The sequence below is a fragment of the Asparagus officinalis genome, chromosome 4 (genome assembly GCF_001876935.1).
Source record: "Asparagus officinalis chromosome 4, Aspof.V1, whole genome shotgun sequence".
In the NCBI taxonomy this organism is placed as follows: Eukaryota; Viridiplantae; Streptophyta; class Magnoliopsida; order Asparagales; family Asparagaceae; genus Asparagus; species Asparagus officinalis.
In genome coordinates, this window is record NC_033797.1 from 35,037,794 (window position 1) to 35,052,499 (window position 14,706).

Below are 14,706 nucleotides of genomic sequence, written 5' to 3' on the forward strand. Positions count from 1 at the left end.
GTCCAATCTTTCTTTCCTTCTCCTTTCTCCCCTAGGTTTACGATCACCGCTCGGCGTTCTCCCTCTCCCTCCAATTTCTCCCGCCTCCTTCCTTTAGTTCGTTGAGTGGCACCTATCTATCCGTTATTCGCTCTGCTCTTTTAGTTTCTGGCTTCGATGAGTGGTGGAAACAACCCCAGACTTTCCCCCTCCCAATCCCTTGCCTTTCCTCCTCCTTCAACGAGATCCTCCCCTCTCCCAGATTTTTAGGGTTTCGGAGCTCTTGGCCTGACGATCGCTGTTGATTTGGGGATTTGGCGTGACGATAGCTGTTCTTGAGAAATTTGGGCGCTACTCAGGTAAAAAACCCTAAATGCCTAATATTTTTGAGATATTCAGCTCTTCCTCCGATTTGAGCAATATTTTTCCTCCGATTTTGAGCTCTGACATGTGGATTTGGTTGGACTGGTTAAGCTTAGATCTGTTTGAGCTCTCGAAGAAATCTCAGATTCCACTTTGTTAGGAAGTATACACTCACAATTTTCGTTAAAAATTTCATATTTTAACTCTGGTGTCTGTCCACATAAATAAGTTAGAAGTTATAAGATATATTAATTTTAGAAATAAGCAAATGAATTCAATATGCATATGCCCATACTTGATTTGTTTAATACATGAATACCAACAATTATTTGATTTATCTCAAATCATCTCCCAAATCGAATTTGAGGAATATTTACAAATAATAGCCGAACTATTTGACGAGCAGTGATATCTGGATCAACAAATATAAACTTGAAGGCACATGAATCATGAAATTCTATCTACATTTTAAATGTAATCTACATCTTAAATGTAGCACTACTAGCATGAGAATAGGTTCCTATAATCTTACCCCTGGACCCTTTAACTTGTTCTTAGTAAGATAATGATCCAGAGCACCATCCCCACGAAGGATTTTAGCCCCACGACCTGGCTTATCTCCTGAGCCAATAGCCTCCTCATCCACCACAAATGCATCTACATTGTTCATGCTGAACAGTTTCTTGTATTGCTTCCCAAGAGCATTCTTTGGTTCCGTGAGGACCTGAAATAGGAACAGGGAATCTTTAATCACAATAAAGACAAGAAGAACAGGGATAAATAAATATTTACATAGTAGAAAACCAAATTGGTTCTCAGATACTAAGCTAAAATTCTACGGGAAAAGGGAATTAGTCATTTTGACCCCCACTTCCCACCCCAAAAACAAAAAGAAAAAGGACCTTTACATTTTGAGCCCAAATTCAAGCTATGCCTGGCTAAATATAATACCAGAAATAACATATTTCAAATTGAACTACATTTTGTCTGCATTAGTTTCCAAATATATTTTTGAACCCAAGTCTAATAGCTTTGTCTTTTCATTTTGTAAGTAGGACCTTAGCAATATAATTAGACAACCATCTTCATTTACTGTTACTATCTGCTTTAATATGACGTTTGTATTTTAGATGGATGGTGATCTCGATGAAGAAACCGTAGTTAATATGTGTTCGGGTGCTGTACTATCTGTCTTGGTTATGGTTATGGTATTCATGAGGAGAATGCAAAGTAGACTTGGTTGCAGCAGCTTGTTGCTTGGGGTTTGGTTGTGTTGGCCTCTTGCAGCTCTTGCTTGTCCTGTTGTTGGTCAGCTATGATGATGGCATTCTTGATCAGTTTTTGGTTGTGTTGGCCTCTTGCAGCTCTTGTTTCTTGGCAATTTGTTGTGCTTTCCTTGTGTGCATCCTTTGGTTTTTTGACATCAGTCCTCGTTCACTTGCTGTGATGATGTTCTGATAAAAGCGTATGCACATTTTTCTGTTCTTTTCAATCTTTACATGTGCGTTCATTGTTAGATGTTTTTGTTCGTTTACTTGTTTGACAGGTTTACATGTGGGGTTCTATAATGATTTCCCCTCGATGAAATAAAGTTAAAGAGGTATGCATTTTATGTGTTTTATGATTCACCACTTGCTCATAAAGGCCTTTTCTATCCTAACAGAACAAAAGGACATGTGAATTAAACATAAAGTTTTATAGCTTTTCAGCCTTTCATTAAGCTATACGTTCCTTCATCAAATTACAATGTTTCTGTCTTAAAAATGACACTTACTATTCTTAAGTAAAACCATGATGGACTTGCTTGTTTCTAGTGCTGGCTTGACTGTTTACCCACTATCAGGCCTTGTAGAAAATCATCAGCATAACCACTTTGTGGTAAGTCTGCTGATGCTCATGAAGGGGGAATCTAGTGAAAGTTAACAAGCTGTTGAAACATGTGCTTTGAATGCTGTAACTTATGGGAGATCAAATACTTCGAGATCTGGCTTCTATATGAAGATGGATATATGGAGTCTCAACAAGAAAGCTCCAATCTTGGGGTGTTATCCACAGTTTGTTGTGCTTTCCTTGGTTGCAGCAGCTTGTTGCTTGGGGTTTGGTTGTGTTGGCCTCTTGCAGCTCTTGTTTCTTGGCATTGCGTTGTGCTTTCCTTGTGTTGCAGCAGCTTGTTGCTTGGGGTTTGGTTGTGTTGGCCTCTTGCAGCTCTTGTTTCTTGGCATTGCGTTGTGCTTTCCTTGTGTTGCAGCAGCTTGTTGCTTGGGGTTTGGTTGTGTTGGCCTCTTGCAGCTCTTGTTTCTTGGCATTGTGTTGTGCTTTCCTTGGTTGCAGCAGCTTGTTGCTTGGGGTTTGGTTGTGATAGTGATCTTGCAACTCTTGTTTCTTGGCATTGTGTTGTGCTTGGCCTTTGGTTTCATGTTGATGCTTGGCCTATGTTTTAATTCAGTGCATAGGTTCAACCTGCTCTCATGAAGATGGTTTCAACTCTTGTTTGGCTTTTGGTTGGTATGCATATTTCGTGTTATGATGATGGGCTATTTTTAAGATATGCAGCCAAAGTTTATAGCAACAATATATTGGCGAGGCAATATATTGCAGCCAACATTGTTTTATAAACTTTATGGCGAGGCAGATAATGAAATAATGGCCTTTTCTGAGCACAACTATTATGTTGGGTAGTAATCTTACCATGGTGACCACAATTAAGTTTTCTTAATTTTTTAGTTTGAACCAAACACTAGAAAATGATGTAAAGTACTTTCACTACATATTTTCTTCTTTTTTCAAGTTGATCCAAACACTAGAAAATGATGTAAAGTACTTTCACTACATATTTTTGGGCGAAACAAACACAAGAAACATTTTTCAGGAAAGTGAAGGAAACACAAGAAAGTGAAGGAAAATCATCTATGGAAAGTGATGTAAACGAACCAAACAGCCCCTAAGATGAAATCAATCACACAATCTGACTAGAAAACCTGTCAAACAAGTACACATAAGCAATCAAATAATCAATATACCACCTCAAAAAAGTACATAATATTAAGAGATTAAGTTGCTTTAATGTAATAAAAAGTAAGATGCTTATTAGTGGATCATATTTTTTCCGCAAACAAAAAGAGCGCAACAATTGACGTTATCTCTACTCTTAACATTTTTGTGACTATTAGTGGATCAAAATGTGTTATTTTCATTTGTATTTTTATTTAACAACAATGAAATCCTACAATTGAAAACCCAACACCAAAATCCGTAAAATGACCAAATTATAAGAGATCTAGCAAACTAATGAAAAGAGAAAGAATAGCATATTATTACTTACTAGGGGATCCATAAACCTGCTAGTGCAAATCATGTTTCTAGGGCTCCCAAATTCATAATCAATTTTAAGATGTTAAATTTGATGCTTTAAGATGTCAAACTCCAATAGGAATTTTCTTAGTAGTTCTCCTCCAAACTTTCATCTAGCCAACTAAAAAAGTGAATCGTGTTAATTTTGGACAAATCATCATCAACCACAAATACTAAAAAAAATTCTATCTAATCTCCATATTATTTTATTAGTTATACCATATTAAACTAATTATAGAACTAAGTACATCATATATAATAGTTATATCACATTAATCAAGGCATAAGGGTGCAAGAACTCACTAAAAAATAAATCTAAATTAACATCAATAAAAGATAATGAAATTGTGGAAAAACATATTATCCATGAGATCAACATCCATCCATACCCGATACCAAAAATTTGAGAAAAAAAAATAAATGATGTAAATTAAAAAGTGTAAACCATGGGTTCTTTTCATTTGAATTTTTTTAACAACAACAAAATCCATCAATTGACAAACTAACATCAAAACCCCTTAAAAATGACCAAAATTTTAACCTAAAAATAAAATTTAACAAATTACCTCAAATCCCTGAGAAGTTCGAGCGGTTGTTGGTTCGTATTTGCAGTCCAAGTTCCAACGCGGGAGGGAGGGGAAGGAGGAATAATGAAGGTCGGGTTTGTGGTCGAAGTTCCAATGCAGGAGGGAGTTGAAGGAGGAATAGGGAAGACGGGGGAAGAAGAATGAGAGAGAAGAGGGAGGTGACGAGAGCACGGAGGAGGCGGTTTGAGAAAAATAGGGAATCACGAAACCCAAGCCGAGAGAGGAATTTGTGTGTTTTCTCCCGTAATTTGGCCTGGAAGAGCTGAAAATTTTTAGGGGGCTGTTTGGTTGGTTTCCTAAGGGGGTGTTAGTCAATTGGGATATTTTGATGCAAATTGGGATAATTGTTAAAGCGGAATAATTTTTTACTAGTGGGATATTTTAGTGGGATAAATAGGAACAATTTTATGAAGCGGGATATTTTGATAAAATAACGTGGGATAAATTTTTATAATCATGAAATATATATTTATACATTTTGAAGATATAAATATTATTTATGTATTTTAAACTTACTATTATTGATTTATAATTGCTTACAAGAATATTCTTTACTATTAAATAACTTTTCGTTAGACTATAAGATATTGACAATTATTATTATTATGATGGTCTAATGGTGATAACCATAATAGGAAAGAAGTAAAGATAAAAAAATATAAAAAATAAAAAATAACAAAATAAATATGAGTTCTAGTTTTTTACCACCTAGTTCCAAGCTAAAACTTGGAATAATTTGAGAGACTAGAACTCTCATTTTTGTATAGAAAAATGAAAAAAGTGGGATAATTTTGTACCATTATCCAAATTCTAGTTTTATTAGAGTTCTACTTGACTAACACTGTAAAATTTTGTTCTAGTTTTAGTTCTATGTGACTAACACCTTAAAAATTTATCCCACATATTATCCCAGTTCTAATTTTAAGTTCTAGGTGACTAACCCCCCCTAAAAACCAAGAATAGGAAATGGGAGTATGGAAATCTCCCATTTCTTATTTTTAACCATTTCCATCCCTAAAACTTACCCCAACATTTAATAAAATATTATTTTATCATTCAACTCATCTAATAAAATATTATTTTATCATCCAACTCATCCAATAAAATATTACTTTTATCATCCAACAATATTATTTTATCATCCAACTCATCCAATAAAATATTACTTTTATCATCCAACATCTAATAAAATATTATTTTTATCATCACATCATCCAACTCATCTCATCTCATCTCATCTCATATTTAAAAATCAATCACATCATTCAATAATATGGTGACAACTCATCTCATCTCCTTAAACTTTCATCTCCACTCATTTCCTCCAAAAAAACAAGAAAATTGATTTCCTTAAGTGTGAGTCACATTATCCAATAATATAATGACAACTCATCTCATCTCATCTATTTTCTTATTTTTAAGAATGAACCAAACACAAGAAAAGAACCTATTATAGGAAATAGGTTTCTTATAATACATTTTCTTATTTTTTTAGTCAACCAAACAACCTCAAAACAAAATTTCTTAAAAAATCACCCACATCATCCAATAAAATGACGACAACTCGTCTCATCTCATCTCCTATTCTTTAATTTCCTTCTTTTTTTTCCAACCAAACAACATCAAAATAAAATTTCTAAGAAATATGTTTCCTATTCTTTGATTTCCCTCTTTTTTTAGACAAACAAACAGCCCCTAGCCAGAAAATCTTACATGGCACCCTTTTTCCCATCGCCACTAGTACAAATAGGGGCAGCCCCATCATCGCCACTAGTACAAATAGGGGCAGCCCCAACGGTCCCAACCGTTGGGGCAGATAGTGTCCCCAACGGTTGAAACCGTTGGGGCAAAAAAAAACCCGTTGGGGCAAATTGCGTTGGGGCAAAGTCAGCCCCAACGGTTGTTTTATCAACACCAACGGTTATAACCGTTTGTGCTGATTGTTTTTTAATTACAATTTTAAAAATATAAAAAACTAAGCACCAACGGTTACAACCGTTGGTGCAAATAACAACACCAACGGTTCAAACCGTTGGTGCAAATAGAAGCACCAACGGTTTGAACCGTTGGTGCTTCTATTTGCACCAACGGTTTCAACTGTTGGTACGAAAATATGCACAGCTCTAAAAGATCCCTAGACATAAAAATATACAGGTATTTCCCTCTGATATTCACCAACAATAAGGAGATTATACTATAACTTTTTTGAGCTAAGGAAATTGTTAAAATATGTGTCCTCAGATGCGAAAATTGTTGCATCAAGGCAGTGGACCACATCTGAAAGTTAAACATCAACAAATTTCTATTAGGTCTCAAAATAATATACACAAATTTTATGTCCGAAGAGCTTTCACAGCCAAACTACACAAATTTGTACCATACTTTCATAGTGTTTACATCACTTGCAATTTCATAGTGTTTATATCACTTGCAAAATTGTCGACAACTGAAATAGGCTAACTTGGTTATGCAGTCTGTGTTGGGAACAATTCCTGGATATCTTCGATTTTTTTGGCTTGGCATCACCTCAGTATTACGATGGCAGTGCCAGTGTAGAGAGCAGGATACTTCTCGCTGACTTTTGTCTGGAGGAGGAACCACGATGACCAGCTGAATATCGCTGCGAAAAGAGCAACAGTCCCCAATATCCATTTGCCTCTAATGGAATGACCGGAATCTTCGTTAGGTGCCGATGGCTTGTGCGATGCATTGGTCAAGGCAAGGCCTTTGTAAAAACTTAGTAGCATTGCACCAGCAAGGCAGACCAATGTACCAGCCACCTTCGCAATCCCCGACTTACTCTTTAAATTTATTCTTTCCAACCTGTAGCATGTTTTGAGGCCAATGAAAATGGGACAGAGATACTTGAATTATAACAAAGCACTGATTACAAGTCTTACAGGAAAGAAGTAGAAATTAACACGAATAAAAGAAGCAAATTGTCCCTCTCGCTTGTTATAATTTGACAGCTATATTACCCAATTTACTAAATGGGTGAGTTTTATGCCCATTTATATAGATTATGTTATCAGAACATAGAAAGTTGCATCTACCCGTCATGACCTGACAATTTAGTATAATCTTGTCCTGACGGATCCCTTTTCTGGGTTATGCTGATGTTTTCAAAGAGGAAAAAAGATCATGCATCTGGAAAGTCGATATTTTCTTATCCTGTCATGACCATGTTGATTTTTTTAATAAATCAATCTTTTTAGAAAATTATGCATGCCACCTCTGTTTGTTCCAGCATCATAATATTTAACAAAAAATAAAGTAGTATGGCATATATAATTGCTTCCTATTATATGAATTTGTTCAACAAGAATCTGCGGCAGAACTTCTATTTTACGATAACATGAGTAACCACCAATTTCTTTCATCAATCCTCTAACAAATAAAATCTCTGCCATCAGATCAACCCTTTAACAAATAAAGTAGTATGGCATGTATAACTGCTTCCTATTATATGAATTTGTTCAACAAGCTATAGCAATGGATGAACACGTTATAGAACGTGGCATCTTGAAACCAATCATTTGCATTAGCTTACATGATTCTGACTTAGGGGTTGTTGCTCCCAATTACTTTCCTTCTTGTCTTGTTCAAACTAGCACCCAATACTTTCTGGTTAATGACCAAATAGCACAAAATGAGCTAATGTTTTGACATATAAAATCTAATCAATCAACGGAACTTCCATGGAGAAAATCATTAGTGACTGAAATCAAAAAGAAAAAGAATAGGGTAAATTTCACAAAAAAGAATGGGGGGTCTTGTGAAATTTAGCCCAAAAAAATAATCATGTATACTGCATGAAAATAACGATATTATAATTCAGATTACCTGAGCTAAACCAGAGAGACCAACACTACGCTCATTTAAGAGTTGAATCATTTAAGGATATTATAATCATGTAAGAGTTGAAGCATTTAAGGCTATGAGATGATCATAATGATTGGACTTTCAATCTTATGTTGCGATAGTGGTTACATATTAGCTACTTTTTCTGAGCCTTTCATGAACCCAAACCTTGTTCAAAACCAAGCAAGAAATTCAAAACATAAAGCAAAGTGTAGTTTAGCATATGTTAAGTGTGTGCCTAATAAATAGTATAGTGATAAGCTGGATGTGTGAAATATTAATTGGCCATAAACGCTTCATCTCAAATAGTCTCTTAACATGCATCATGTGCAACATATTTGCATACTAGTTAGAATTAAGCAGAGAAAGGTGAATAAGCGATTATTTACACTCACCTTTCGCCTAAGAGAGTAAGACCTTCCCCAAATTGAGAACTGCCCATTTGATGATTAACCAGGACCTGGAATATGATTAAAAACACAAATAGGAAAGTTCCCTTCAGAGGCAGATATAAATCATAAGCAGTTTTATTCCAATGATCACCGCTATTAAGAAAATATTAATTATTAGTCTGCATTGAAATTAAGATTCATTTGCAATTCATAAGCTTAGGTCTTTGGGTTTGATGATTATTGAGCACACAAATACTAGTGTTGCATATGCCAACGTATGAAGTATCAATAAAATAGTATAGCATGCCTCCCAAAAGTTAACACTTAAAACTTAGCACTCAAAAAGACATTTATATCAGAAGAGGAATCAAATAAAATGTAAAATTTCTCTATATTATATTAGTTCAAATTTGTGCAAATATTTTACTCATTTACAACCTAAATCCAACTCACAAGCTACAACCTTGTCAGTGCACAACCCTTGTCACACGTGATCCGTAACCCTTGTCAACTATATTAGTTGAATCTAGAATAATAATTTTTCTATTAGGCTATGTTTGGTTTGAGAGAAAGGGAGAGAAAAGAAAAAGAAAGAGAAAGTAAAAAGAAAGGAAAAGAAAAAGAAAAGAAAATGATATTCTTTTTATTGTTTGGTTAGAAAGAATATTGTAAGGAAAGTTAGAAGAAAATTCAAAAGAAAGACATTTTCTCTTGTTTGGTTATCTTTCTGATTAAAAGAGGAAGAAAATTATCACAACATAATTTTAATTCGTACTTTTTGGAATTAGATTTAAATTTTAAATAATTTACAAAAAATAATTAAATTAAATTGTGATTCTATCATATTTATAAAAAAATTACAAGCTACCGAACATGTTTGCACAATCTTAACTCAAGAAAATTTAGTCAAATTTACGATGACTCTAATTTGCGTATAATCTTGTATGGTCTTGGACTTGCAAGTTATTCATAACCTCAGGTGAAGAAAGATGATTCCATATAACCTCTAGACAATAATGGAGTTCAAGCATAATTATTCAAAATTAGTATCATTCATATCTTAGGAAGAAATAGGTTAATAAACATGTATTTAAAAAAATTTGGCAATTTCCTAACATAAAAACTTGAGTGGCCATCAAAATAGGTTAATAAACATGTATTTAAAAAAATTTGGCAATTTCCTAACATAAAAACTTGAGTGGCCATCAACATCAAGTTTGTAAATATTAACAAAAAAAATTTGGCAATTTCCTAACATAAAAACTTGAGTGGCCATCAACATCAAGTTTGTAAATATTAACAAACAGAAGCACAACCACAATTCCACATTTCTCACACATAATATTTGCAGAAAGAAAGGTCAATAAAAGATCCAAAACAAATCTGAAGTAAATTTATGATATTCCTAATATAAAATATAATTATTTATTTCCAGTCACAAAGTCTATTAATTACAATTAATTTCATATAGAAAATCTTAACCAACAAAGTCTATTACAATCAATTTCATATATATGATCTTAACCAACAAAGTCTATTACAATTAGTTTCATATATAGAGAATCTTAACCAAAGACAGAGAGAAATATGCTGAAGTCCTTGTTTTTGACTTTAATGAGCCCATCAAAACATCAATCTCATATAACTTTAGTAGAATGGAAAGCAATCGCAAATCGGCCAGCTGCAATGGAAAAATAATGTAGAATGGTCATGCCAACTAAGACAACCAACATAAACCTATAATGTGGAAAATCTTTACACTGGTTATGCATATCTATGTATAAGGGGAACCAAAGGATCAAACTGAGGGTGATAAACGAATTAGGAGGATTTTATTAGATTGTATGGAACAAGTATCTTCTAAGGGAAGACTGCACCCATACACATATATGAATTAGAAACAAAGAAAATGACGAGACCACTCGGCTGTACATCGCTCCAAGTCACTGTTTGCTTGGCACAGTTTGCCCTAAATTTTAATACAGAAGTATGTATAGCCAGATAAATATGTTAAGCATTTTTAACGCATAAAATAATTTCTCGTTAGATACAATGGTTATCATGTTTATCTATAACCCCTAGATTCAAGCTAAGAAAAATGTTGCCGCAAACAATAGAGAGAAAACAGTAGCTTATAAGACTTGCATTAATGTGATGTGAAACTAGATTTTTCGAGAATGCAGTTAAAACCAAATATAATGTGCTTTAAATTTTCTACTTAAGATTTGATGGGATGGATCTATGCAAGCAAGGTCTTCATTATGTAGTGGGAACTGAAAAGCCCCTCGAAGCATTTAATTTGATTGACCATGTGCCTTTCTTTAACTAATGACATCTAGGATGATTTTTTCATTTTTGCGCCTTCAAGTCTTCATATGATGAGATGAGACACATTCAGGAGCTTCGTAGTTATGACAGTATAGATATTTTCTGACTGTGGACAAATTAAAACATACTTCTCTACAGGTTCCTCAAGAATGACTTTGTCGCCAAAAAAGATGACCTGCAGAAAGTGAACAAATTGTCAAATATAACTGACGAGAAAGCTAAAACATTGAAATAATGCAATAAATACCTATAATTAAATTATAGCTGATTACTAACAGGGAAAATGAATACATGCACCACATGAAAATATGCCATTGCAAAGCAGAAAAAGGTGATTTGGTTATTTTAGGTTGGGTATGAACCTAAATTCATGCAAACTTAATAACAGGACACTCAAGTTCCAAATCCACTTCATTCATCACGATTGAATGCATGTATAGTTATGGCTTCCAACTGTGGATGGACCATCATCCTGATAATATTTACTAACCTATAACTGTCCAACATGTTAAACTGAATGAAAGTCTTACCTGATAACAGTCCTGTAATATAGTTCTCATTAATTCCACAGCAATACGTCGCGCAACACATTAATCAAAAACACGAAGTAACATATGCTGCTGGCTTAATCTCAGTAAAAGGTAGCATGCTGCACATAACACTTCATACTGTGTTTCTTGAAGACTGACACTGAGCAAATTCCACGAGCTGCTTTGAAATCAGAGCATATATAGTAGGTTGACGAATAGTTATAGACAGAAGAAGCCCTTAAATTTCTAATTATTGGTTCGAGTCAAGAGCGCAATGCAAAATGTTTGGGACATAGAAAGGGAAGGTGAACCTTCTAGACAATTTTCTTCCTCTCATCGCCTGATAACATAAATCTTACACTTTTGCCGCATTTAGTTTACTGTGTTGGCAGCAACACACGTCAATTATACAATAAATCCCTCAAATACAGGCATTTATTAGTGCGCTTCCTTCTTTTCTTTTTGGCAAACCAAACAACTGATTGTGGGGAAAACAACTAAATTTTCAAATGTTAATTTTCTGTGGGTCTTATTTTTGTTGTTTTTATACCAACCAAACAGCCCCTAACACGAATTTTTGGGATTTATATGTAACAGTCGCGAGTCTAATGATACGACCAATAACATTATTTTTATTTTTATTTCAAATGGACTCAAGCTCGTTCAGTACTTCATCAAGTCTTCCTCCCACCAACCAAAGTCCCACCTACCAAATTGACCTCATTAACTCTTCGTTTAATTATGCGTCAATGCATGTGGGAAAATTCAAAATCACCTACCAAATTGACCTCATTAACTCTTCGTTTAATTATGCGTCAATGCATGTGGGAAAATTCAAAATAACAATCCTACACCTACGTGCCCATTATTTTTATTTTTATTTTTATTTCAAATGGACTCAAGCTCTTTCAGTACATAAGGTCCTCCTCTGACCAGCAAAAGTCCCACCAACCAAATTAATGACACCAAATTTACCTCATTAACTCTTCGTTTAATTACATGTCAATTCATATGAGAAAATTCAAAATTGCAATCCTATACCTACGTGCCCATTATTTTTGTTTTTATTTTTATTTTTATTTTTATTTTCTTTTTTCCTTTCAAATGGACTCAAGCTCGTTCAGTTCTTCATCAAGTCCTCCTCCCACTAGCAAAAGTCCCACCAACCAAATTAATGACACCAAATTGACCTCATTAACTCTTCGTTTAATTACACGTCAATGCAGGTGGGAAAATTAAAAATTGCAATCCTATACCTACGTGCCCATTATCTTATTTCCTCTAAGTGTTTTTTGCTTATAAAACCAAGAGTTATACCCCTATTTATTTTAAAACCCATGTAGTTCTATATGTTCTTTACACACTGTTGTGCACAGCGGAACTCAAAAGCCAAATAGTACTGAGCAAGAGCAAGATATATCACAACCAATAAGTAAAACACAATCACCATAGCAAGACAACAAATTTTATGTGGTTCGGCAAGTTGCCTACGTCCATGGGGCAATGAGGGAGGAGTTTTTACTATTAGAGATAAATAGAATACAAATAGGGTTTACAATCTCACCAAAACCATCAAACAAAACTCTCAAAATCTCTCACAAATTCTCCCTCAAAGGATGCACAATTCTCTCTTAAAAGCTGCTCAAAGTCGTCCTTCAATTAACCCTAGAAACAACAAAGTTTCTATTTATATGAACGGCAAACCCAAACCAATCAGGAAACTGAACCTGGGCCAAAATTGAGATCCGGTCAACCGGAATTTAGCCTCGGTCAACCGTCCAGAACGCTAAAATCTCACAAAATCAATTACAGGGTTTCGGTCGACCGAACTTAGACTACCGATCGACCGGACAGGGTTCTCGGTCGACTGACATAACTTCTCGGTTGACCTATCAGAAAATCAGAAAATCACCCTGTAGTGTGCACGTTTTCGGTCGACCAGACTGCACCAAAAATGTCCTGCTTCGTTTTTCCTAAACTTTTTCGCCGTTTTCGTCGTTTCTACAAATCTTCACCTCGGCGAAGTTTCCCAAAAACTAAGCCGACACTAAAAACAACCAAAATGTCCCACTTGTTGCGTCTAGTACGAAGTGGAATAAATCCACGATAACGGACTTAATCTACAACAAATCGGGAACCCTACCGAGAGCTCAAACAATCTCCCCCACCCCCCCTCGAAATCAACAAATCCAATCGGCTGCATCAAAAAGACTGTCTACGTATCCTCTTTCCCAAGGAATCAAGTCGAACGTAGTTCACCCAAATAGCCTCCAAATGCCCTCAACATTGAAGAATTTTTAATTGCTTCAAACAATGACTAAATTTCACACCTGAAATAATTTTGGTCAACATATCCGTAGGGTTATCCTTCGTGTGGATCTTCTCCAATATGACGTCTCCATCATCTAAAACATCACGAACAAAGTAGAATCTGACATCAATATGCTTCGGGTATACATGCTATCACAATATACCCAAATAGTTTTCTGTGCAATCCCCAAGTCTTCCAATAATCCATGTAACCACAAAGCCTCCTTAACAGCTTCAGTTTGCTCCATCTGAGGCAGGAGAGAAGGTGAGGGGGTAGGAGAGGATTAGGATTTGATCGGCGTCGAGAGTTTGGTCGGCGTCGAACTAGGGTTTAGGCAAAGTTAAACTAGGGTTTTGGAGACAGAGAGAGGAGAGAATGAGGGGGGGGGCAGAGAGAGAGGGGAGATCGATCGGGGTTTTGGAGAGAGAGAGGTGAGAGATCAGGGGAAAGTCGGAGGCGTCGATTCCGTCTCTCTCCCTCGTTTTCACCTAGGCAACGGAGAGAAATGGGAAAAGAAAAAATAAATGCGGGTTTTTCTGCGGTGAAAATTATTTTCATTTTTTTTGTTTTCTTTCAAACCAAATAGTAGAAACCCACTTTCTCTTCTATTTTATTTTCTTTTCTCTCCCTTTCTCTCAAACCAAACAGAGCCATAGGGTTTCTAAGTCTCTTAATGCTTCTATTTATTGGGATTTTGTAATTAAAATGGCAAATATGAGAGGAAATGGATGTTTCTTTAATTTGATTACCATTTGAATTGCCTACAAAAAAACATAATTAAAAGAAAACTTAATTGTACTGTTATCATACAATCAATAGAAACCAACGCTTTGTCCTCCATTTGCTTTCCCAGTGTTCGGAGTTAGGGAATTGAATCTTACCTTCGTCCACGGCGGCGAGGTCCAATTTGGAGAGGAAGTCCACGGCGACGGAGAGGTCCGATTTGAGCAGAAGAGGCGGATTTTTGAGGGGGACTCGGCGGCAAACTGCAGGGTCGATGATGG

General features: G+C 35.3%; 1 protein-coding gene and 1 long non-coding RNA gene across 2 annotated transcripts; both read right to left on the reverse strand.

The window, feature by feature from the left end:
- LOC109838499 (WAT1-related protein At1g09380-like) lies at positions 659–8,583 on the reverse strand. The gene is made up of 4 exons (XM_020406936.1): positions 8,537–8,583; positions 6,807–7,103; positions 4,260–4,560; positions 659–1,066 (listed from the first exon to the last, which is right to left on the reverse strand). Exons 1-4 carry the CDS (start codon positions 8,581–8,583, stop codon positions 863–865), a joined length of 849 nt encoding a protein of 282 aa, XP_020262525.1. The 3' UTR covers positions 659–862.
- On the reverse strand, positions 9,918–14,706 carry LOC109837169. Its single transcript, XR_002246205.1, has 3 exons — positions 14,584–14,706; positions 10,990–11,036; positions 9,918–10,214 (listed from the first exon to the last, which is right to left on the reverse strand). It is a non-coding gene; the product is annotated as an uncharacterized LOC109837169 (long non-coding RNA).